The 23,452-nt window shown below is 40.9% G+C and overlaps 2 protein-coding genes across 2 annotated transcripts; both read right to left on the bottom strand.

The window, feature by feature from the left end:
- Nucleotides 1-379: 379 nt before the first annotated feature.
- Nucleotides 380-3,270, bottom strand: LOC110488088 (small integral membrane protein 13). Its single transcript, XM_021560091.2, has 2 exons — nucleotides 2,750-3,270; nucleotides 380-1,300 (listed from the first exon to the last, which is right to left on the bottom strand). The coding sequence occupies exons 1-2, from the start codon at nucleotides 2,823-2,825 to the stop codon at nucleotides 1,110-1,112; spliced, it is 267 nt and encodes an 88-aa protein (XP_021415766.1). The 5' UTR covers nucleotides 2,826-3,270; the 3' UTR covers nucleotides 380-1,109.
- A 7,491-nt stretch (nucleotides 3,271-10,761) lies between these two features.
- Nucleotides 10,762-23,040, bottom strand: LOC110488087 (ribonuclease ZC3H12A-like). The gene is made up of 6 exons (XM_021560090.2): nucleotides 22,913-23,040; nucleotides 21,046-21,619; nucleotides 16,105-16,244; nucleotides 12,556-12,790; nucleotides 12,231-12,331; nucleotides 10,762-12,052 (listed from the first exon to the last, which is right to left on the bottom strand). The coding sequence occupies exons 2-6, from the start codon at nucleotides 21,588-21,590 to the stop codon at nucleotides 11,046-11,048; spliced, it is 2,028 nt and encodes a 675-aa protein (XP_021415765.2). The 5' UTR covers nucleotides 21,591-21,619; nucleotides 22,913-23,040; the 3' UTR covers nucleotides 10,762-11,045.
- Nucleotides 23,041-23,452: the final 412 nt, after the last annotated feature.

Genomic DNA, 23,452 nt, shown 5'->3' with positions numbered 1-23,452 from the left:
TTCTACAACTTGGAAGTCCACCTGTGGTAAATTCAATTGATTGGACATGATTTGGAAAGGCACACACCTGTCTATATAAAGGTCCCACCGTTGACAGTGCATGTCAGGGCAAAAACCAAGCCATGAGGTCAAAGGAATCGTCCGTTAGAGCTCCAAGACAGGATTGTGTCGAGGCACAGGGGATCTGTGTTTCCTCTTGATGAGGGTAAAACATTTTTATTTTAGAATAAGGCTGTAACATAACAAAATGTGGAAAAAGTCAAGGGGTCTGAATACTTTCTGAATGTACTGTATATGTATTAATTTCTGACCAACAATAAAATAACCTCAAAAATAAACATTCCTTTCATTGCACTTTGGTTACAAATAAAGTGAAATGAACACGACAAGGAACTTTATCAGTTATACAAATTGTTACATTCCGTTTTTTTTGTTCTAGCAGTTGTTTTGCTTCTGAAAGCAAATGCTAACAAATGAGCCTGTTTTATACAACAGTTTGTCTAGGTTTGTCAGAATATAGGCTTTGTTACAAAAACATGTTCAAATAAACAAACTCTCAAAATGCACACATACACAGTCATGACAGAGAATTCACTTGTGTGATCATGGAGAAACAGATTCCCTGTGCAGGTGTTAGCAGCAATTCCCTGTGCAGGTGTTAGCAGCATGACAGCCAGTGGGAGCTGACCATATTGCAGTGTCAGCCAGTCAGAGCTGACCATGTTGCAGTGTCAGTTAAGGCCAAGTGAAGAGACTGGATGTGCTGCTCAGTACATATACTGTGAACAGCTAAAATACATATTTGAAACATGAACAAGTTGTACACAGAATGTCCCATGATTTGATGGTCTGTGCCTTTATAACATCAGCAGCTATACGTAGTCTCGTAAGAGTGTCCAGGAGAGAAAAGTAGAGTATCAAGTGTCTACGACGAGGACGTCGTAAGGTAGTGGAAAGGGGAGTAGTATGCATGGACATCGGAATAGTATGACATTCGACATCATGCCATTTAGTAAGGGGTTTCATTTTGTCCACCGCGGTTTCCTAGAGTGAAGAGGGTTGGTGAATAGGGGGACAGGGTGAGACTGGTAGCAGATGGGTGTGGTCATCTATGTAGTGTTTTCAGGAGGAACGACCCTCTGGCGGGCAGTCTTGAGCCTCTGGCGTTGGGTAGGAGGAGAGGTATGCTTGCTCTTTGATTCGGACGGCTGGGTCTCTGTCTGTGGAGATCCGGTGTCGCCCAACATCTCACGCAGGAACTTGAACTTGGACAGAAAGAGCTGCCAGACAACATACCAACCTGAGGAGCCAAAAAGAACAAAAGTCCTCAATAGAAAGTGCACAGTGACCATATATGAATCAAACAATTAATTTGTTGTTATTTATTTTTATATACACACTGAATAACAATATAAACACAACATGTAACAAAGTGTTGGTCCCATGTTTCATGAGCTGAAATAAATAATCCCACCAATGTTCCATATGCACAAAAAGCTTCTCAAATTGTGTGCACTAATTTGTTTACGGCACTGTTAGTGAGCATTTATATCCACCTGATAGGTGTGTAATCTATCCACCTGATAGGTGTGGCATATCAAGAAGCTGATTAAACAGCAGGATCATTACACAGGTGCACCTTGTGCTGGGGACAATAAAACATCACTAAAATGTGAAGTCCTGTCACACAACACAATGCCACAGATGTCTCAAGTCTGCAGGAATGTCCAGCAGTGCGGTTGCCAGATCATTTAATTTCTCTACCATAAGCCACCTCCAACCTCATTTGAGAGTTTGACAGTACGTACAACTGGCCTCACAACCGCAGACCACGTGTTACCACACCAGCCCAGAACCTCCACATTCAGCTTCTTCACCTGCAGGATCGTCTAAGACCAGCCACCCGGACATATGATGAAACTGTGGGTTGGCAAAACCGAAGGAGATGTGTCCCGCTGCATGAAGTAAATGGTGGTCACACCAGATACTGCCAAAAAATTCTTCCCAGGCATGTGAAATCTATAGATTATGGCATAATTAATGTATTTCATTAACTAGATTTCTTTAGATTAACTGTAACTCAGTAAAATCTTAAATTGTTGCATGTTGCATTTATATTTTTGTTCAGTGTATATACACACAAGATAAAGTGCAAAACGTAACATCAAATAAGTCTTTGTTTTCCACACACAGGTATGCATAAATTAATGTAACTGGGCCTCAACAATTGATCATCACATTTTTTGATTATAATAGACAGATAGGGTTATTATTATTATAGGTAAAATTAGATGTAGCCTACAAAGATATGATAATGAAACAGGAGACTGCCTGACTGGATGATGCTTCAAGACAATCCTGTCGAACACTGCTCAAGCACAAAAAAACACAACTGATATGTATCAATTATTTAAACTGATCCAATTAATAACAGCTATGAGGGACAAACCTCTAATAACATGATGTCTTGAGAGATTATTCTTTGTATAGACAACGTTGATCTACCTACTCAACATTTTGAGAATGAAAAAGGTCAAGACAGTCGCTGCTCACTAAAGAAAGATAGATGGCAGGTAGCTCTGGATATGAAACACCATGGCAAGCACTAAGTATAATCATGGCTGAATGCTACATAGCTAGCTTACTGTACCTAACAGCTAATACGTTTCACAGCTGTGTCCGAGTAATGTCATTTCACATTACATTCAAGAAAACTGAAAAAATTAAGTCAAAATATTATGTTACTTACCAAACACCATGAAGAGCAACGCACACACAAGGGTTGCCACAATAACCAGCACAGTTAGACCAACGCTTTGCCACATGGTTGTCTTCTTGTCAGGGCTAACTAGCCAGCTAGCTTCTAGTTAGCGAAGGCGTTACAAAGTCAAAGTTGTTGACAGCTACGTGAACTCCCCAATTCGCGTTACCGTTCAGTCCATTAACTCATTCACCAGACTGACACTGACAGACAGTTTACAACTGTTGTTTGCCACAGAAATAACGTTACAACATAATTCCTTGCTTCAACATTAGTGGAAAATAACGTCACCTAATTAGCTACTGCGGCGAAGGAAAATAAATCCCTCGTTGCTGAGTGAATCGGTCTCGCCGCCTGCAAAAATGTCAACGTCGGTTTGCAGTGGCAAAATCATGGACGGATAAAGTACCGTTCATATTTAGCTGCATTATTGCAACCTGAACGATTACATTTGGAAAAGAAAGTAGATATTACAAATGGTGGAAATGAGCATGCGCAGTAGGCTTAAGATACGCGTTGCATTTTGGGTACAATAGTCAATAGAGTTCGCCAGCTTTTAGTTCTAAAACCCGGAAATGATTTACCTCTGGTTCGTTCAACAGTTCCAATGTGAAAGTGAATGGGGAAAGAATAGGGTTTTGCGCCGAAAATAAAGTCTGAGGTTAACACAAGCTTATGAGATCTATGAGATAATATCAAACATGATATTTATAAATTATGAAGCCTTTAAGTGCTTTTTAAAAATTAAATGTATTTTATTTAATCTTTATTTAACTAGGCAAGTCAGTTAAGAACAGATTATTATTTACAATGACAGCCTAGGAACAGTGGGTTAACTGCCTTGTTCAGGGGGAAAACAACAGATTTTTACCTTGTCAGCTCAGGGATTCGATCTAGCAACCTTTCGGTTACTGACTATCATTTCTTCCAATCTAGTTAGACCTATATCCCCCAAAAGTGACATATTTAGAGTGATTCACACAACTGGAGTACAATTTGTCAGATCAACAACGACAGATCAACAAGTAAAATCAACAACAAGCATCTGGATCCGTTTTTCTGACATCTTCAACCAAGCTGGTGAAAGCTTTCACTACCATTGTGTTCAGGACACGTTTTCACAGCTCCCAGTCAAATGAAGGTCTTTCATCTTCTCCATGTAGATCTTGTCAAACATCTCACTCTGGGCCACTGTGAACATAGTCTTCCAGTCCCCCACCTTCCCCGATTAGAGACATAACAGACAGTATGGTATCACTTTATAGGCCTTTTCACACTGCATTGGTCTTAGCCCTGGGCTATCTTAGCCCCAGGCTAGCCTGGGCTAGCTTAGCCTGCATTCGCACAAGCATTTATTAAGCCTGGACTAAGCTTTAGCCCTGGCTAAGGATTTAAGCTTGTATTCCAAAACCCTGAGCTAACAGACAAACAACATGCTACCAACATTCGTTCTCTGACACACGACCAATGTTATAAGCAATAAGACATTTATTAGCACATTATTTGCTCTTGCTTTTAACCTAGCGTTTAGTTTCCAACAGTGATAGTTTGTTTGTATAAACCTTGCTGTCTGCCAATCTGACCTCGGAAACAATCAATATGTTTCACTTCTGAAATTCGATCTGGCCCTATGGGTTTTTGTCCTCAGGATGAAATAGTACCAATTTCCTTATCAAAATAGCGTGCAGGCATCACGAGTATATGTAAATGAAGTAACAGTGCAGATTTTGTGATTGGACAGTGAGCATTCTAGACGTAGAACAATCCAGTTTCACTGGATATCTTTGCACCGTGTTTCTGGGGCTAGCCCCAAAAAGTTTGTACTAGCCCAGGGCTAAGGTTGGTGCTATCCCACTTTAGAATGTGCAAGAACACTTGCTTAGCCCCGGGCTAAAATCTCCCTTAGCCCAGGGCTTGGAGGCTCTTAGCCCTGGGATAAGGTGCAGTGTGAATGCGCAGTATTTGGATAGTCCCAAATAGATTATTTGTATGTTCAGTAGTCAACTAACTGTCAACAACATTTCAACTAACTATCCACTAGTATTTTTATCTTTTCTTTGGTGAATTTTTTACCATTAATTTAAATTAACTTCATTAATATGAACATACCATGCCTTTTCGATTCAAGGATCCACTTTGTTCAAAAATTGCAGGATGCTGTATATCATTTTGAGCCTGTGGATTTTCTTTCATGTTCTTGAAGGAGGGTTTGTCCACTATTGTGTCAATGGTTTTATCATCCAGGTTTTTAACCAAGAAGTTTGATATCCTGACAACTGCACCTCGTGTGTCCTGAAAGCAATTGTTGTTGTGTTGTTGTTTGATTAGTCTTACCAATATGCAATCCATTGTTTTGTGATCTGATCATTATGGACATTAATTTACCTTGATCATATCCTCAAATGTCAGTGAAAGGGTATCAAATGAATCTTTCTGAGCATACCAATCAGCAACATGGTCAAACCAAGAGCCCCCGAGAACTAAGAAATAAATATATTTAGGTTATTTCACAATGACACACTTATCATGTGCATTGAAGAGGCTATAGATGTGTTTGATCAATCAATTAAATCAATAGCATGCATTTTTTTACATCCCTCTGTCATTTGATCGCCATGATACAATAGGGACAAAATATTCTGTATCCATGTAGTTCCTGTGTTTTTTAAAGAAATATAATCTGGGCATTTGTGAGATTACGTTGCACATTCACAGTACAATCCCAAAATTCATGCAGAATTTAATATGTTTTGTAGTGTAGTCTACATGTCGCTCTGTAGTAAGTACTGTATAGTCCTATAACCTACACTATGTCAGATGCATGGTTTTACCTGACCGTGGGTAAGTAACAGCAAATATGTCATCATCATGTACTTCAAATGTCTCCAGAGACTCAAGGTGTTCAACTTGATGTACCCCTCTGATCAGGTTGATCCCCTTGTATGGGAAAAGCCCAAGGGCAGTCTTCTGAATCTTAATTTCCTCTCCCAGCCTTCAGGTAAAACAGGTATAACCACCTATTACGGCTATTAGGTTAAAAACTAACATTGTCTCCACAAGTACATATATACCCTCTACTGGGCAGAGTCAACTCTTTGCACATCTCCACAGCCAATACATCTCTGTTGCTAGGCAGGAACTTAAGTGATGTGTGTGATAAAACTGTTCCTTCTCCCTTCAAGTGACCTGACCTCTGCCCACATTCCTCACTAATCCACAGCTATCCACCTTTATCAGTGACCACAACCATGTGATTGTCTTTTACCTTAATTAGTAACTCTCCAAGCCCCTAGCTCTTATCCAACCTCCATTGACCCCACAATATACATTACTCATACATGTACCCATTAACTTCTAGTTTAGCAAGTATTTCAAACTAGAACCCAACACGACCTACAGGATGTTTCTGAGAAAATTCCACACTTTCAAAAAAGATTTAAGATCAATTTGGAGGAATCTCTAATCTGGCCTTATTTCACCATGTACTGAAGTATAGAAGTTCTAGAAACTGATTACAGCATGTCCAAGTGATTGGGAGTCTTCCTGGCTGCCTAACAAGCATGCATTGAGGTCGCACTGAGGTCATGTGAGACATTGGTCAATGTGAAGTTGATACAGGCAGAGACTATAATTTTGTATATATAATTACCCCTTCCCTCAAAACGTTGAATCATCCGTCATATTTGATACATTTCCGATTCATATGTAACAAAGTCATATATTTGCTCTCAAGGACTTTTGTGCAATTGTGGAGATGAAAGAACACTGCAACATGTTCCACACACAGTCCCTCAGAGAGTATTTCTGTCCAACAAGATCACATCATCTCACTGACGGGCTGCTGTCAGTTTGTCCATCTTCATCAGTCCCGCAGGGGGTGTTACTGTACATCCACATCTGAGATTTTTGAGGCCCTAAACCTTTTCCCAAGCTTTACCCGATACTACACTGTTCTTGAACACTTTGTTATTGCTTATGCTTCCTTCCTGATGACAGTGCAATTCGCGGGATGATGGCATACAATATCTTTCTGTTTTCTGTTACACCGCTGGTAGCTTTGTTATAACAAGACCTTAGATCAGTAATCCTGTAACCACCATACAGTATAACGGTCATTAACATCATAACAGTTGACATCAACTGTGACGGACTGTCTTAAGTCAGTTTTCACTAGAAAAAAAGTTAATAACAGTAGTAACTGTTTTTCTGTCAAGTCAACATTATGGCTTCGTCCCAAATGACATACTAATGACAATGGCCCATAGGGCTCTGATCAAAAGTAGTGCACTATATAGGGAACAGCGTGCCATTTGAGACGTAACCTTAATTCCCCAGTCAGCCCTCATGTGACCCTGCAGCAGTAATTATGTTTTAAACCTTTAAAACTGTAACAAACATCTCTCTGCCTTCTTTGGGAAAATGACAGGTCAAGTCTGGATGTGTGTTTGTTCATCTGTATATCTGTGTGAAACCGGGTGTGTTTAGTGAATTCTATACCTTGCATAAATATTTGCCCATGGTAGAAGTGGTCAGAAAGGGATTATTTTTGAACCTGACATTTGCCAAAACATTCAGAAAATGGTCCTCCATTTTGAATACCCCACCCTACCATGAGACATCCATGTCTTCATCACTGAAAAAGTTGAACAGTTGAGTTTGATTAAAAAACACCCCTGGTCTAGTTCCTCGTCATGAGAAACAGTGTGTGTGTGTGTGTGTGTATTGACAAGCGACCTAGTCAATATTTTATTTAACTAGGCAAGTCAGCAACCGTTTGTTTACTGGCCCAACGCTCTAACCACTAGGCTACCTTATTAGTGGAAGGAGCAGTACAATGGAAGCACACTGATGGCATTGTCTTATGTCAGATAGCACAACTATTCCTCCTGCACTGAGAGGGACGAGTGTTGCGAAGGAGTGACAACATAAAGTAAGACAATGCAATATTGGAGAAACTGTTCCCTCAAAATGAGTCATGAATTTATTAAACCCACAACAGAAGTTTGGTGAATTTCCTCATTCTCAAAATAACTATTATATTTTCCCATCAGTAATAATAGCAGTGAATAGCACGTATGAACAGCTCCCAGCACAGTGAGTCACAACAGAAGTTTTGCAGTAGAAAGACTTACAACTCCTCCAAAAGATGAAAGCTTATCAGTACCACTACCAAAACTGTGACAAAACGAAATAACTTTCCTACATATTATCCATTGTCACATCATGTTTCATCTGTAAAGCTTTGTCTAAAACATTATAAACATTTGGGGAGATAAACTTTCACAGACTAATTTATAACATTTTATTCTGATACTCCACATCAGATTCCATCTGTTTTGGCTGGTCACCACTTTGTGTCTCTGTGTTGCTACTTGGTCACACTGTGCATGATCTAACCCATCTCACGTCTTGATACGAAAACTGAAATTATGAATTGCCTGTATTCACACCACAACTCCATGCACACTGAAGAAAATAAAAAAAACTCCCTTGGCAGCTAATGAACACACACAGTGCATTCGGAAAGTATTTAGACCCCACATTCTGTTACGTTACAGCCTTATTCTAAAATTGATTAAACCGCCCCCCCCCCCCCCCCCCCCCCCTCATCAATCTACTGTACACAAAATACGCCACAACGCCAAAGCAAAAACAGTGTTTCAGAATTTTTGCAAATATTTTACAAATAAATAGTTTACAACAGTATTCAGACCGTTTACTCTCTACTTTGTTGAATCACCTTTGGCAGTGATTACAGCCTCAAGTGTTTTGGGGTATGACGCTACAAGCTTGGCACACGTATTTCGTGAGTTTCTCCCATTCTTCTCTGCAGATCTTCTCAAGATCTGTCAGGTTGGATGGTGAGTGTCACTGCACAGCTATTTTCAGGTCTCTCCAGAGATATTCGATTGGGTTCAAGTCCAGGCTCTGGCTGGGTCTCTTAAGGACATTGAGACTTGTCTCGAAGCCACTCCTGCGTTGTCTTGGCATTGTGTTTAGGGTTGTTGTCCTGTTGGAAGGTGAACCTTAGGACCTCAGACTGGGGCTGAGTGCTCTGGAGCAGGTTTTCACCAAGGATCTCTCTGTACTTTACTCCATTCATCATTCTCTGGATCCTGACTAGTCTCCCAGTCCCTGCCACTGAAAAACATCCCCACAGCATGATGCTCCCACCACCATGCTTCACAGTAGTGGATGGTACCAGGATTCCTCCAGACGTGAAGCTTGGCATTCAGGCTAAAGACTTCAATCTTGGTTTCATCAGACCAGAGAATATTGTTTCTCATGGTCTGAGAGTCTTTAGGTGCCTTTTGGCAAACTCCAAGAGGGCTGTCATGTGCCTTTTACTGAGGAGTGGTTTGCGTCTTGCCACCCTAACATAAAGGCTTGATTGGTGGAGTGCTACAGAGATGGTTGTCCTTCTGGAAGGTTCTCCCATCTCCACAGAGGAACTCTGTTAGAGTGACCATCGGGTTCTTGGTCACCTCCCTGACCAAGGCCCTTCTCCCCCGATTGTTCAGTTTGACAGGGACGACCAGCTCTAGGAAGTCTTGGTGGTTCCAAACTACTTCCATTGGAGAATGATGGAGGCCACTGTGTTCTTGGGGACCTTCAATGCTGAAGAAATGTTTTGGTACCCTTCCCCAGATCTGTGCCTCGACACAATCCTGTCTCGGAGCTCTATGGACAATTCCGTCAACCTCATGGCTTGGTTTTTGCTCTGACATGCTCTCAACTGTTGGACCTTATCTAGAGAGGTATGTGCCTTTCCAAATCATATCCAATCAATTGAATTTACCACAAGTGGACTCCAATCAAGTTGTATAAACATCAAGGATAATCAATGGAAACAGGATGCACCCAAGCTCAATTGCGAGTCTCATAGCAAAGGGTCTGAATACTGATGTAAATCATTTCTGCTTTTTGGGTTAAATATTTTTTTTTTAATTGCACAATTTTCTAGAAACCTGTTTTTGATCTGTAATTATGGGTTATTGTGTGTAGATTTATGAGAAAAATATTTTATTTAATCAATTTTAGAGTAAGGCATAACATAACAAAATGTGGAAAAGGGGAAGGGGTCTGAATACTTTCTGAATGCATTGTAGCAGGGCACTGAACAACGATCTGAAATTATAACAATAATACACAAGCCATCTGCTCTCACATTGCTACACACAGAATGAATACAAAGTAGATAGTAGAAAATTGCAAAAAATATTATACTGGTCTATATCTATTGACTTGATTATAGAGGTATTTTTTTTAATTAAGAATACAATTATACTTCTTCTCTGGACATTAATGTTCTTCAATGAACTTGACCCATAGAGCATCTACTTCACTACCGTATTAGACCGTACTAGACAGTTAGCTGTGACCACCATTATGGCACACTGTGCCGATAATACCTTTTATGTCATAATTCATCTTGAAACATTTGTCTATAATAGTGCCCTAAGGCCTATGTACAGTGGGGCAAAAAAGTATTTAGTCAGCCACCAATTGTGCAAGTTCTCCCACTTAAAAAGATGAGAGGCCTGTAATTTTCATCATAGGTACACTTCACCTATGACAGACAAAATGAGATTTAAAAAATCCAGAAAATCACATTGCAAATAAATTCATTAAAAATCCTACAGATTATGGTGGAAAATAAGTATTTGGTCAATAACAAAAGTTTCTCAATACTTTGTTATATACCCTTTGTTGGCAATGACAGAGGTCAAACGTTTTCTGTAAGTCTTCACAAGGTTTTCACACACCGTTGCTGGTATTTTGGCCCATTCCTCCATGCAGATCTCTAGAGCAGTGATGTTTTGGGGCTATTGCTGGGCAACTATTGCTGTGATTTTCTGGAAAAGTTGAAGTGTACCTATGATGAAAATTACAGGCCCCTCATCTTTTTAAGTGGGAGAACTTGCACAATTGGTGGCTGACTAAATACTTTTTTGCCCCACTGTACATGCATTCTGTAAGAATTTTGCTCCTCAAATACATTACTTTTACCCATCGAATACACTCGAGGGTCTAGAAAGAGTTATTAAATAGATACAACTTGCATCAACAATCAATTGCCTCCGGTTTTATGTTCGAGGCAATATAAGCGACCTAGTTCCTGAAACACTTGGCAAGAACACATTTGGCAAAGCAAATACAGTAGGAAGGTCAATGTTTCCCTAAAGTGGAAACACAGATCTTTATAGTAACTTGGACATTTTTTCAAGAGACTCTTTCAACTGAAAAAAACTACAAATCCCTCCATCTCAGAGCAACGAGCCAATCACAGGCCCTGAGAGGATCTCAGGGTGAGGATCTCAGCAGCCAGTCTCTGTGGGTCCATGAGATGGGGGAACATGTCCATGGCCCTGTCCACCAGACGGCCGTTAAAGATGGCCAGCAGCTTCTTCCTGACATCCTCCCTCTCCCTGCACTCCCCATGGGGGCTCGGCTGTGTCCGGGCAGGGGACCAGTGTCTCTGCTGCTCCACCTGAGCAATGCAATGGAGAGTCTGAGGATAAGTCCCAAACGGGTCCGACCAGAAGGTCTGCTGTGAACGGTGGACCCTGCCCTGCTGTTGGAAGTCACTGGGGTGGCTATACTGATGCATACTAACTGGATACATTGGTGTTCCATAGTTGGGGTAACAAGGGGGGTAGTAGGTCATCATGTCTGGGTTGTGGGTGCTGGCTGGGCCCATGCTATGGTGTGGGCTGTGGTGTTGTTGGTATCCTGCACTGGGGCCTGAAGGCTGAGGAGCATGGGAGCAGCAGTTACAAGGCGGGTCGCTAGGGAGAGAATAGCGTTGTTGTTTCATACTGGGGGCGGACTTTGACTGGCAGTTCCTGTACCCAGCGTTGCTATAGTGATCACAGTGGTTTCTAGAGGGGTCAGATGCCTGGCTCTCGAAGGAGCCCAGCCCAGAATCTAGCCTCTCTTGAGAGCCACTGGCCAGGGCCGAGTCCAGGTCGGTCAGGGAATGTCGGTTGGTGCTGGCCTTCTTAGCTGGGGACGTCCAGCTGGAGCGATGACCTCCCTTGAGAAGAAGAACATTCTCACTGGTGAGGCCTTTCTTCAAGGAGCCATTCCACTGTTCTAGGGTCAGTTTCTGAGCCATCTGCTCCTCCAGGGAAAGGCCATAGGCAAGTCCAGGACCTGTGGTGGGGTGTTTCTGTTGTGACAAGGGCAGCTTGGCCTTCTCCCGCAGCTCGTCAGCCAAAGAGCGATTGGATTGGTTGACTCGCTCCGGGTGGTAGAATTTACACTTTATTCCATATGTGCATTTCCTTCCTGTATTCATGAAATATAAACAAGAGTTAATTAGTACCGCTGAGTTTAAGCACATACAGTACATTTATTACATCCATTACAGTATTTGTGTCCGTTTGTTAATAATTATTTGGAAATGTTCCCCCCACCCATATGTAAGGTCAACCACAGGATGACCCCAGTAGAGATGTGATCTCACCGTAAGGACATGGCTGTTTGCGTGGTAACCGAGGAACCTTCCGTAGAAAGTTCTCCAGGGTGGGACCATGGCGACCCAGGGGGTCATCAGGGGGCATGAACCTGAGAGAGGGGGAGTGGAGTTTAGATTGATACTACATTGTGGCTAATGTATACTAAACAATAATGCATAATTTGCATATATTAATAGTTAAACATTCATAAGCATTTATAATGTCTCATTCATGAAAGTTATAGATCTGTAACAACTGCATTATCAGTTAAAACATGAGTTATTAATCCAGTGTGCCATTTTACGGTTAATAATAAGCTACCACAAGACTTACTTGTCATTGACGAACGAGAACATGAGCAGCCTCTCCTCGATGAAGCGCTTCCACTCCTGTCTCTCGCCCTGAAGGTCACGGTATGTGTCGTTGGATACGATGACACCGTCTGACTCGTACGCCAGCTTGACGATGAAGCGATCATCGTAGCAGACCACACGTTTGCCCGCTACACGCCGCGAAGGGGTGAACACCATGATTTTCTTTCTCTCCAGCTCACGCAAAATGTGTTGATCTTTAGAGTAGAGAAAAATATTAATGTTAGATAACTATTCAATTAGTTAATCATCAATTAAGTATTAAGATCAATCATGCATTCACATACTCATACACTTGTTTCCCCCTGATCTTTGTGTAAGATGTTTTTTTTAACCAGGCAACAAATTCTTCACAACACTTTACTTTCTCCCATGTTCTCTCTCTCCTGGGGGAAACATGTCATCCTTTGTTGACAAGTTTCTCCCATGTTCTCTCTCTCCTGGGGGAAACATGTCATCCTTTGTTGACAAACTTAATTGGAACTCGAGCAACTAAGATGCTCTGATAGTGTGCCGGCTATAGCGTGTATGCTCAACGTTGATATGATATTTGGCACACACATATTAAAAAGGACAAAGTTTAATTGATGAGCATCAGATATTTTACATCTTTCAATTAAACTCAATTGAAAAATATCTATATGTACAGTGAGGGGAAAAAAGTATTTGATTCCCTGCTGATTTTGTACGTTTGCCCACTGACAAAGAAATGATGAGTCTATCATTTTAATGGTAGGTTTATTTGAACAGTGAGAGACAGAATAACAACAACAAATGCATGTCAACAATGTTATAAATTGATTTGCATTTTAATGAGGGAAATAGGTATTTGACCCCCTCTCAATCAGAAAGATTTCTGGCTCCCAGGTGTCTTTTATACAGGTAACGAGCTGAGATTAGGAGCACACTCTTAAAGGGAGTGCTCCTAATCTCAGTTTGTTACCTGTATAAAAGACACCTGTCCACAGAAGCAATCAATCAGATTCCAAACTCTCCACCATGGCCAAGACCAAAGAGCTCTCCAAGGATGTCAGGGACAAGATTGTAGACCTACACAAGACTGGAATGGGCTACAAGACCATCGCCAAGCAGCTTGGTGAGAAGGTGACAACAGTTGGTGCGATTATTTGCAAATGGAAGAGACACAAAAGAACTGTCAATTTCCCTCGGCCTGGAGCTCCATGCAAGATCTCATCTCGTGGAGTTGCAATGATCATGAGATCATACGCCGTGAAGGACTGAAATCCAGCAGCGTCCGCAAGGTCCCCCTGCTCAAGAAACACATACATGCCCGTCTGAAGTTTGCCAATGAACATCTGAATGATTCACAGGACAACTGGGTGAAAGTGTTGTGGTCAGATGAGACCAAAATGGAGTTCTTTGGCATCAACTCAACTCGCCGTGTTTGGAGGAGGAGGAATGCTGCCTATGACCCCAAGAACACCATCCCCACCGTCAAACATGGAGGTGGAAGCATTATGCTTTGGGGGTGTTTTTCTGCTAAGGGGACAGGACAACTTCACCGCATCAAAAGGATGATGGACGGGGCCATGTACCATCAAATCTTGGGTGAGAACCTCCTTCCCTCAGCCAGGGCATTGAAAATAGGTAGTGGATGGGTATTCCAGCATGACGACCCAAAACACACATCCAAGGCAACAAAGGAGTCCCTCAATAAGAAGCACATTAAGTTCCTGGAGTGGCCTAGCCAGTCTCCAGACCTTAATCCCATAGAAAATCTGTGGAGGGAGCTGAAGGTTTGAGTTGCCAAATGTCAGCCTTGAAACCTTAATGACTTGGAGAAGATCTGCAAAGAGGAGTGGGACAAAATCCCTCCTGAGATGTGTGCAAACCTGGTAGACAACTACAATAAACGTCTGACCTCTGATTGCCAACAAGGGTTTTGCCACCAAGAACTAAGTCATGTTTTGCAGAGGGGTCAAATACTTATTTCCCTCATTAAAATGCAAATCAATTTATAACATTTCTGACATGTGTTTTTTTCTGGATTATTTTGTTGTTATTATGTCTCTCACTGTTCAAATAAACCCACCATTAAAATGATAGACTGATAATTTATTTGTCAGTGGGCAAATGTACAAAATCAGCAGGAGATGAAATACTTTTTCCCCCTCACTGCATATATTAGAGAGATGTGTGCACATATCTATATGTTTGAGACAAACATCATATAAACATTTGAGCATACACGATATAGCTGGCTTTTGGCATAAATTGGCAATGGATAAGGCATGAGGATAATTGGCTATGGCAATAACAGTTACTATAAGTCAGCCAAGCCAAGCATCCTGTCATCACAGCAGCAGCTCATCGTGAGAGGACAATTTTTATGTGCTACAGCAGGAAGTAATAAAGATGTTTAGAAAAGTCCCTAATTTAATCAGATGAATAAGAGGTGGTTTGGAGATAAAGTTCAACACAAGTTGCAATTTGGAAACAGAAAAATACTGTTTCCCCTCCTGCTCTCTACACTGCTCTCACCAAGAGTACGGGAGTTGCATCACATTGAACCCTAATCCGTTTTCGTGCCTAAGTTGTTTGCCTCAAGTTCCGTAACTGACAAAGGCCAAATGGTATATTGTTTCTTGCTCAAACACAACAATGTTTTACCTTTCCAGACCAAAGAGACACTCTCTACTCAATCATTGAGATTGTATGCACATTTCCTGCAGTCAATATATCCCATAAGGTATTCAGTAGTAGAAAAAGTACCCAATTGTCATACTTGAGTAAAAGTAAAAGATACCTTATTAGAAAATGACTCAAGTAAAAGTCAACCAGTAAAAAAAACTACTCAGGTAAAAGCCTAAAAGTATTTGGTTTTAAATATACTTAAGAATCAAAAGTAATTGCTAAAATATACTTAACGATTCAAAGTGAAAAATAATTTCACATTCCTTATATTAAGCAAACCAGGTGGCACGATTTCCTTTATTATTTTTTTTTATTTTTTACAGATAGCCAGGGGCACACTCCAACATAATTTACAAACAATGCATGTGTGTTTAGTGAGTCCGCCAGATCAGAAGCAGTAGTGATGAGCAGGCTCTTGATAAGTGTGGGAATTGGACCATTTTCCTGTCCTGCTAATCATCCAAAATGTAAGAAATACTTTTGTGGGTCAAGGTAAATGTACAGAGTAAAAAGTACATCATTTTCTTTAAGAATGTAGTGGAGTAAAAGTAAGTTGTCAAAAATATAAATTGTTAAGCACAGATACCCCCAAAAAACTCGTAGTACTTAGTGTTTTTACTTAAGTACTTTACACCACTGAAGGTATTAAATAATTTTCTCTATGTGCCATCTCTGATTTTAAAAAGCATATAAACTCAAAATTCCATTGAGTGCCGAAAACAAAATGTCCACCCATGTCCACCCATGTATTGAGGAGGAAATCTACTGGATTACATAGGCTACAATGAGGGCTGTTGTGTGATACAGAAAAGGAAGTAAATATTGGGCCCTGTGTGGTGTATTCCCAACATCCTACCTGTGATGGAGACATCTGGTCTGGGCTGCTCCTTCCTCCATGAGGGAACAAACACAGTGATATCAGTATGACCCCTGTCCAGGAAGAAGTTCACAGCCAGCTGGATTCCCAGGCAGGAAAACACTTCCTTGTTTCCGTGGCTACAACAGAGGCAATAGAAATAAATATTGCTGAGCAAGCAAGCCAATCAAATCCTTCTTTGTACACTACATTTCCTTGTTCACGTGGCTACAACAGAGGGGCAATAGAAATGAACTGTTGAGCAAGCAAACAAATCACGTTCGCAATTACTTATTTGTGTGGTCAGGGTAAATGGCACCCTATAACCTACATAGTGCCTATGACTCTGGTCAATATAAGTGCACTATATAGGGAAAATGTTTAAACTGTTGTTGTTCATGTTTTGCTGTGTTCTAGTGTACTATGGAATATATTGCTTTCTTATTCTTGACACTTCTCCCAGTCATATTTAAGGTTAGAACTACCTTTCTAAGTGTTCTGATATTTCTAGCTTGGAGTTGTATTTTTATGATAACATAGCTACAGTTCTTCACTTTTTAATGTGTATAGTATTGCTTACTAGGTGTGTCCAATCAATTTTGTAATCGCATTTGAATTAATTATATGAAGAGTGCCTTGGTCCTTCTTTCTTTTTGATGACCAATATACAAAAATCTATTGAACTTAGTAGGGAAAATGTTAAAAGTTTATCATAAGACATGAACAGAATGCATCAGCTGCTGCTACACCTGCATTGCTTGCTGTTTGGGGTTTTAGGCTGGGCTTCTGTACAGCACTTTGTGATATTAGCTGATGTAAGAAGGGCTATATGAATAAATTGGATTTTAATTACCCCAGATGATGCTAATGAAAATTATTCTAGTAGATGGAAAGGCTTTCCCAAAAACATTCTCAACTTAATGTTAACTAAAATGTTGCCTATGTTTGCTTACCTAGCAGAATGAGAATGATTATTTGTATCAATCTAGTGGGTATTTATTTGGCAAAACGTACCATATATGCGCACATAAACACAGCTAAACAGCATCTTGCTAGGTGAGCACTGGAATTAAAGGGTAACTATACCCAAAAATAAAAAGGAAATTATTATTTTTTTAACCAGACTTCAAAAGTTGTCTCCTGATGTGGTGGAAGAATTGTGAACTAAATAACTAAATTGGAGTTTCTATTAATAAAGTGTAACCTTGAGAGCAAAAACATGAAAACACAGGAGAAAAATTACAGAATCAGACAAAAAAATATATTTTATAGGGCCCTACTATGCCGTTTACTTTTTGCATCTAAGTCATATTGCTGAGTCTACCTTTAACAAAAACGTGTTATGGTAAAGATTGACTGTTGCACTGGTAAATGTACACTGTGCATTCTGAAAGTATTCCTTAGTCTAAAATTGATTAAATTGTAAAAAAAACAATTTTTTTAAAGGATTCAGGCCCTTTACTCAGTACTTTGTTGAAGCACCTTTGGGAAAAGGAAAGGGTATACCTAGTCAGTTGAACTGAATGCATTCAACTGAAATGTGTCTTCCGCCTTTGGCAGCGATTAAAGTGTTCTTGTGTATGATGCTACAAGCTTGGCACACCTATATTTGGTGAGTTTCTCCCATTGTTCTCTGCAGATCCTTTCAAGCCCTGTCAGGTTGAATGGGGAGCGTCGCAGCACAGCTATTTTCAGGTCTCTCCAGAGATGCTCGATCGAGTTCAAGTCCAGGCTCTGGCTGGACCACTTAAGGACATTGAGACTTGTCCCGAAGCCACTCCTGCGTTGTCTTAGCTGTGTGCTTAGCGTCGTTGTCCTGGAGCAGGTTTTCATCAAGGATCTCTCTTTACTTTGCTCCGTTCATCTTTCCCTAGATTCGGACTGGCTTCCGTCTGTCCACTCTACAATGCAGGGCTTAATTGGTGGAGTGCTGCAGAGCTGGTTGTCCTTCTGGAAGGTCCTCCCATCTCCACAGAGGAACTCTGGAGGTCTGTCAGAGTGACCATCGGGTTCTTGGACACCTCCCTGACCAAGGCCCTTCTCACCCGATTGCTCAGATTGGCAGGGCGGCCGGCTCTAGGAAGAGTTTTGGTGGTTCCAAACTTCTTATATTTTAAGAATGATGGAGGCCACTGTTCTTGGGGACCTTCAATGCTACAGAATTTTTTTTGTTACTTTCCCAAGATCTGTGCCTCGACACAATCCTGTCTCTGAGCTTGGTTTTTGCTCTGGCATGCAATGTCAACTGTGGGACTTTATATAGACAGGTGTGTGCCTTTCCAAAATTGAATTTACCACAGACTCCAATCAAGTTGTAGAAAAAGCTCAAGGATGATCCGTGGAAATTGGATGCACCTGAGCTCAATTTCAAGTCTCATAGCAAAGGGTCTGAACACGTGTAAATAAGGCATTTCATTTTTTTATACATTTGCAAACATTTCTAAAAACCTGTTATTGTTTTGTCATCATGGGGTATTGTGTGTAGATTGATGAGGAAAACAATTTATGTTATCCATTTTAGAATAAGGCTGTAACATAACAAAATGTGGAAAAAGTCAAGGGGTCTGAATACTTTCTGACCGCAGTGTACATGTATTATCCTCATCAAAGGACAGTCAGTAAATGCAACGCAATCAAGCCTGTTCCTGTTAGACTGAACTGATTTGCATGCTCAGATTTGCATACCTGAGCAATAAGGGAGAGATGTGCCTGTTTAGGTGTGAGTGTGTATCAAAGTGGGAAGGAAGCCAAAGAAGTACATGGTGCAGTGGCTGGGGGAGGGAGATAAAAGGTTGAGGCTTCCTCCAGACTAACTCCAGCCACCCAAGTCATAGACTGTTCTCTCTGCTACCGCACGGTAAGCGGTAACGGAGTGCCAAGTCTGGGACCAAAAGGCTCCTGAACAGCTTTTACCCCCAAGCCATAAGACTGCTGAACAGTTAATCAAATGGCTATCATTACCACTTGCTTTGACCCCCTTTTTATTTGCACTGAGTCTCTTGCACTGGCTCTATGCACACTCACTGGACTCTACCCACACACACATACTACAGTAACACACACATGCAAACTACCTGCCCTCCAGGACACCTACAGCACCCGATGTCACAGGAAGACCATAAAGATCATCAAGGACAACAACCACCCGAGCCACTACCTGTTCACCCTGCTATCATCCAGAAGGTCAGGTCAGTACAGGTGCATCAAAGCTGGGACCGAGAGACTGAGAAAAACAGCTTCTATTTCAAGGCCATCACTAGCACTGTGAGGCTTCTGCAAACATATAGACTTGTAACCATTGACCACCTTAATAATGTTTACATATCTTGCATTACTCATCTCATATGTATATACTGTATTCTATCTATTTCATCTTAGCCAACGCTGCTCAAACATCACTCATCCATATATTTATATATTCTTATTCCATTCCTTACTTAGATGTGTGTGTATTAGGTATTTATTGTGGAATTGTTAGATATTACTTGTTAGATATTGCTGCACTGTCAGAACTAGAAGCACAAGCATTTCACTACACTCGCAATAACATCTGTGTGTGACCAATAAAAATTGATTTGATAGATGCCACACACACTTTCACATACGCTGCTACTCTATTATTTATCCTGTTTGCCTATTCACTTTTACCCCTACCTATACGTACATATTACGTCAATTACATCATACCCCTGCACTTTGACTCGGTACCGGTACTCTGTGTATATAGTCTCGTTACTGTTATTTTATTGTGTTACTATTTTATTTTTTGAACATTTTTCTTACATTTTTAACTCTGCATTGTTGGGAAAGGGCTTGTAAGGAACCCTTTCCCGGTAACACAGTCAAATTAAATTTAACAGTCAAATTAAATAAAATTGTATTTGTCATATGCACTGAATACAACAGGTACAACAGACTTCTTTTTTTCTACTATGTTATTGACTTGTTTATTGTTTATTCCATGTGTAACTCTGTCGTCTGTTCACACTGCTATGCTTTATCTTGGCCAGGTCGCAGTTGTAAATGAGAACTTGTTCTCAACTAGCCTACCTGGTTTAATAAAGGTGAAATAAAAAAAAATCAAATTTTAAAAAGTATGTTGTACCTGTTGTATTCAGTGCATATGACAAATACAATTTTATTTTATTTGACTGTGTCACCTGATAGTGATTGAGTATTGAGGGCTGAATCGTAATTATTAGGTTAGGGCAGGAGTTTAGCGTAATAAGGAAATTATCTGTTCTTGAGGACAGGAGGGGGAATTCTGCCGGTAAAGTACAAACCACAAGTTCCTTCCTAGAAACAGTCACTGTAGAAACAGCCACTGGAGAGATTAGATTAAAGCTGGTTCGAAGCCTGTATCTACGTGTATTCCATGAACATTATCCATTAAGAGTGATTATATGTCTACATTATGTCCACCCCTCCACTTTCTGCAATTAGAGCACAGATCTGAGAGCACGACTGATTTGTTTGTAATGTTCACAATTGAAGAGCACTTTAATGCTGACTCAAATACTTATTAGTAGTGGAGGTGGAGGTACGAGGAGTCCTGATGAGTGGCCAGTAATGTACATAACATGCAGATGTCACAGACCCCTGATACCTTCCTCAATGCAAATCAATTAGGTGTCCTCAGGACCCTATCAAAACACAGCTGAATAATACATTCTGCTATAACTATCACCAGCAAACAGCAATTCAAGACACAGGTAGTTTCCCAGACACAGATTAAGCCTAGTCCAAGACTAAAAATGACTTTCTTTGAAGAATCTCCATTGAGCATGCTTTTTACATTTAAGTAGACACTCTTATTCAGAGCGATTTACAAGGTCAATCGGTACGCTTCCTGCCGCCCCTTTTAATCTAGGACTAGGACTAGGCTTAATCTGTGTCTGGGAAACCAGTCCTCAGACCCACAGCATGTAATTCTCTACTCACCTCATAGCTATATTACTCCCATCGATCACTATGGGTTTCAGGTCATCTTCCTCCTCACTGGCTGCATCCTCCCAAATTGGTGGAGGGGTGAGGGGCAGGCTACTAAGGGTCTCCCCTCTAGCAATCAGGACAGACATGGTAGTTGGGGCTCCCTCCTTCTCCATCCCTTCTGGGCTGGCTCCAGTCTGCACCAGTTCCCCCAGAATCCTGTTAGTGTCTGTGTTCAGGCCAAACTTCTGCAGCACGGTCTGGACCTGCGCTGGGGAGTAGCCCAGTTTACGGTAGAAGTCCAGCTGAGCCTCTCCAGGGTCTGTGGCGGTCTTGCCGCTCTCCTCTGGAGCAGAGCATTGGGTGCCACTCTGCTGCATTCTCTCACAGATGGGATAGGGTGGATGATGATTGTGGAAGGCAGGCAGAGCGGAGAGCCATCCGTCTGTGTCGTGGGGCTCTGTGGGGCTCAGACGGGGTGTGTAGGAGAACTCATTCCATGGGAAGACCTCTGCGACTGGGTACAGCTTTGGGATGGGACTGACTTCTATGTTCATCTCTCCCTCTCCCCCCTTCGGGCAGTGCTCTGTTTAAAAAAAAAACATTGTTTTGGTTGTGTGAAGTGGTATAAAAAAATTGTTTCCCCGATCATATCAACACCATTAGGTTTAAAAACAATACAATCTGATGACAGATCACATCTCACTTTAGTATTGAAATTGACGTCTGTATTAGTTCTCATCAAAAATACCATTAAAAATCAGTTCATTTTACAGTTGTCACAAAATACTAATAATTAGTGATCATGGTTTAACAGCGTCCCCTGCTCATTTCTGTCAGTATTCTGTCATATAATGAAGCCTAAATAAATGTATTGTATTCCTTCATACACTGTACATTTACAGTACCCTTACTTTGGTCAGAAAATACATGTCTGTTATTGATATAGTTCTACTGTATTATAATTTGACTGGGCTACACTCGTATTCAATGGATAACGGCGATTATTGACTAATTCAGCCTATAGTGTCTTGGTTAATTTTATCATTGCCTATGTCTATTGTCAACCACTCCAGTATTTTCAGGAAATGAAATACATTTTTGGTGTTCATTCCCAGAGACATGTAAAATGTATCCTACCAACCTGAGTTTACCTTCTTTGATTTGTTCTACATGTTAGTTTTGGAAAATCTAAAACGTCTGACTTCATGAGATTTTGACACCGTTATCTAGCCCAATGTTGGACTGATGGGTTACTCCTTAGTCCAAAGACCGTACATTTTCTGTTTAAAGGGCGAATTGGCTCTGAAACCAAATACTCCATGTCAACGTGAATCGATTCTCAATTGCGGTACAATAAACAAATCCCTCTATTTTCATATCAAATCTAAATACATTTAACAAATACAAAATCCACACTTACTGTACCCTGTGTTTACCGATTTTAGCACAATTGTAGCGGATGGTATTTTTCAGTGACAACACGTCTGTGGCATCTGTCTGTGGCATCTGTCTTTTGTTTACACACAGGTGTTTGGAGTTGCAGATATTCAATTAACGTTAGCACAGGTAGGCGAGTCCACTGACTGTCTTCCGTGGACAAGCGCTGTAATATGGCAGTGTCGGAACCCTAACTCTACAATAGGTGTGTATCAATTTAACGTTTTGTTTTTTGTACATTATCTCTCGCGGATATGAAAGATAAGGTCCTTAAGCTTTCAAAACCATACCCCCAGCGATGCGTCTTTATGTTCCGACCGAGCGTTGCGCTTCTTATCAAAAGTCCCCCATACAGAAGACTCCTTTGCCCAATGATCAAGGGCTACATGTTCCCAAATAAGAAACGAAGTAAACCCGTTAACGTAGTTATCCTACTTACCAGTAATTTATAGTCCAACAGTTTCGGCCATTCATGTTCGTGTTGTTATCCATGTGAAATATCTTGCTCTCTTATGAGCAGTTTCACGGTGGACAGTAGGCTACAACAGCATATTGGAGGCGATGACGTCAGTCATACGCTTCAAACTCTGAACAAGGAAATAGTGCTTTGTTTCGCTATACTTTTTTTTACACGTTTATTTATTAAAAACTCGGCAAGTCAGTTAAGAACACATTCTTATTTACAATGACGGCCTACCGTGGAACAACTTCCTTGTTCAGGGCAAGAACGACAGATTTGTACCTTGTCAGCTCGGGGATTCGATCCAGCAACCTTTCGGCCCAACGCTCTAACCACTAGGGCTACCGCCCCTGTTTGATGTAGCAATGTAAGTTGTTGATCATTTTGTATTATGAATAAACGATTAAAAAAATAAAAATAAAAAAGGAAATAGAGCGTTTACCGTTTTATTTTAGTAAGGAAAGGAAACAGGCCAACGGCAGTTGATCATTTATTGCCTGACTGAACACTTGATTCAAA

Source organism: Oncorhynchus mykiss, chromosome 32 (genome assembly GCF_013265735.2).
Source record: "Oncorhynchus mykiss isolate Arlee chromosome 32, USDA_OmykA_1.1, whole genome shotgun sequence".
Lineage (NCBI taxonomy): Eukaryota > Metazoa > Chordata > Actinopteri > Salmoniformes > Salmonidae > Oncorhynchus > Oncorhynchus mykiss.
This window is presented reverse-complemented; position numbering and strand designations above follow the sequence as displayed.

Bases quoted from the DNA above. Each gene is read 5' to 3' on its own strand.
- LOC110488088 (XM_021560091.2), bottom strand. From the start codon at position 2,825: ATGTGGCAAAGCGTTGGTCTAACTGTGCTGGTTATTGTGGCAACCCTT. The intron at 1,301-2,749 runs GTAAGTAACATA...TTGGCTCCTCAG, and splicing joins GTTGCTCTTCATGGTGTTTG to GTTGGTATGTTGTCTGGCAG.
- LOC110488087 (XM_021560090.2), bottom strand. From the start codon at position 21,590: ATGAACATAGAAGTCAGTCCCATCCCAAAGCTGTACCCAGTCGCAGAG. The intron at 16,245-21,045 runs GTGAGTAGAGAA...CCTCTGTTGTAG, and splicing joins GGGAGTAATATAGCTATGAG to CCACGGAAACAAGGAAGTGT. The intron at 12,791-16,104 runs GTAGGATGTTGG...TCTACTCTAAAG, and splicing joins ACCAGATGTCTCCATCACAG to ATCAACACATTTTGCGTGAG.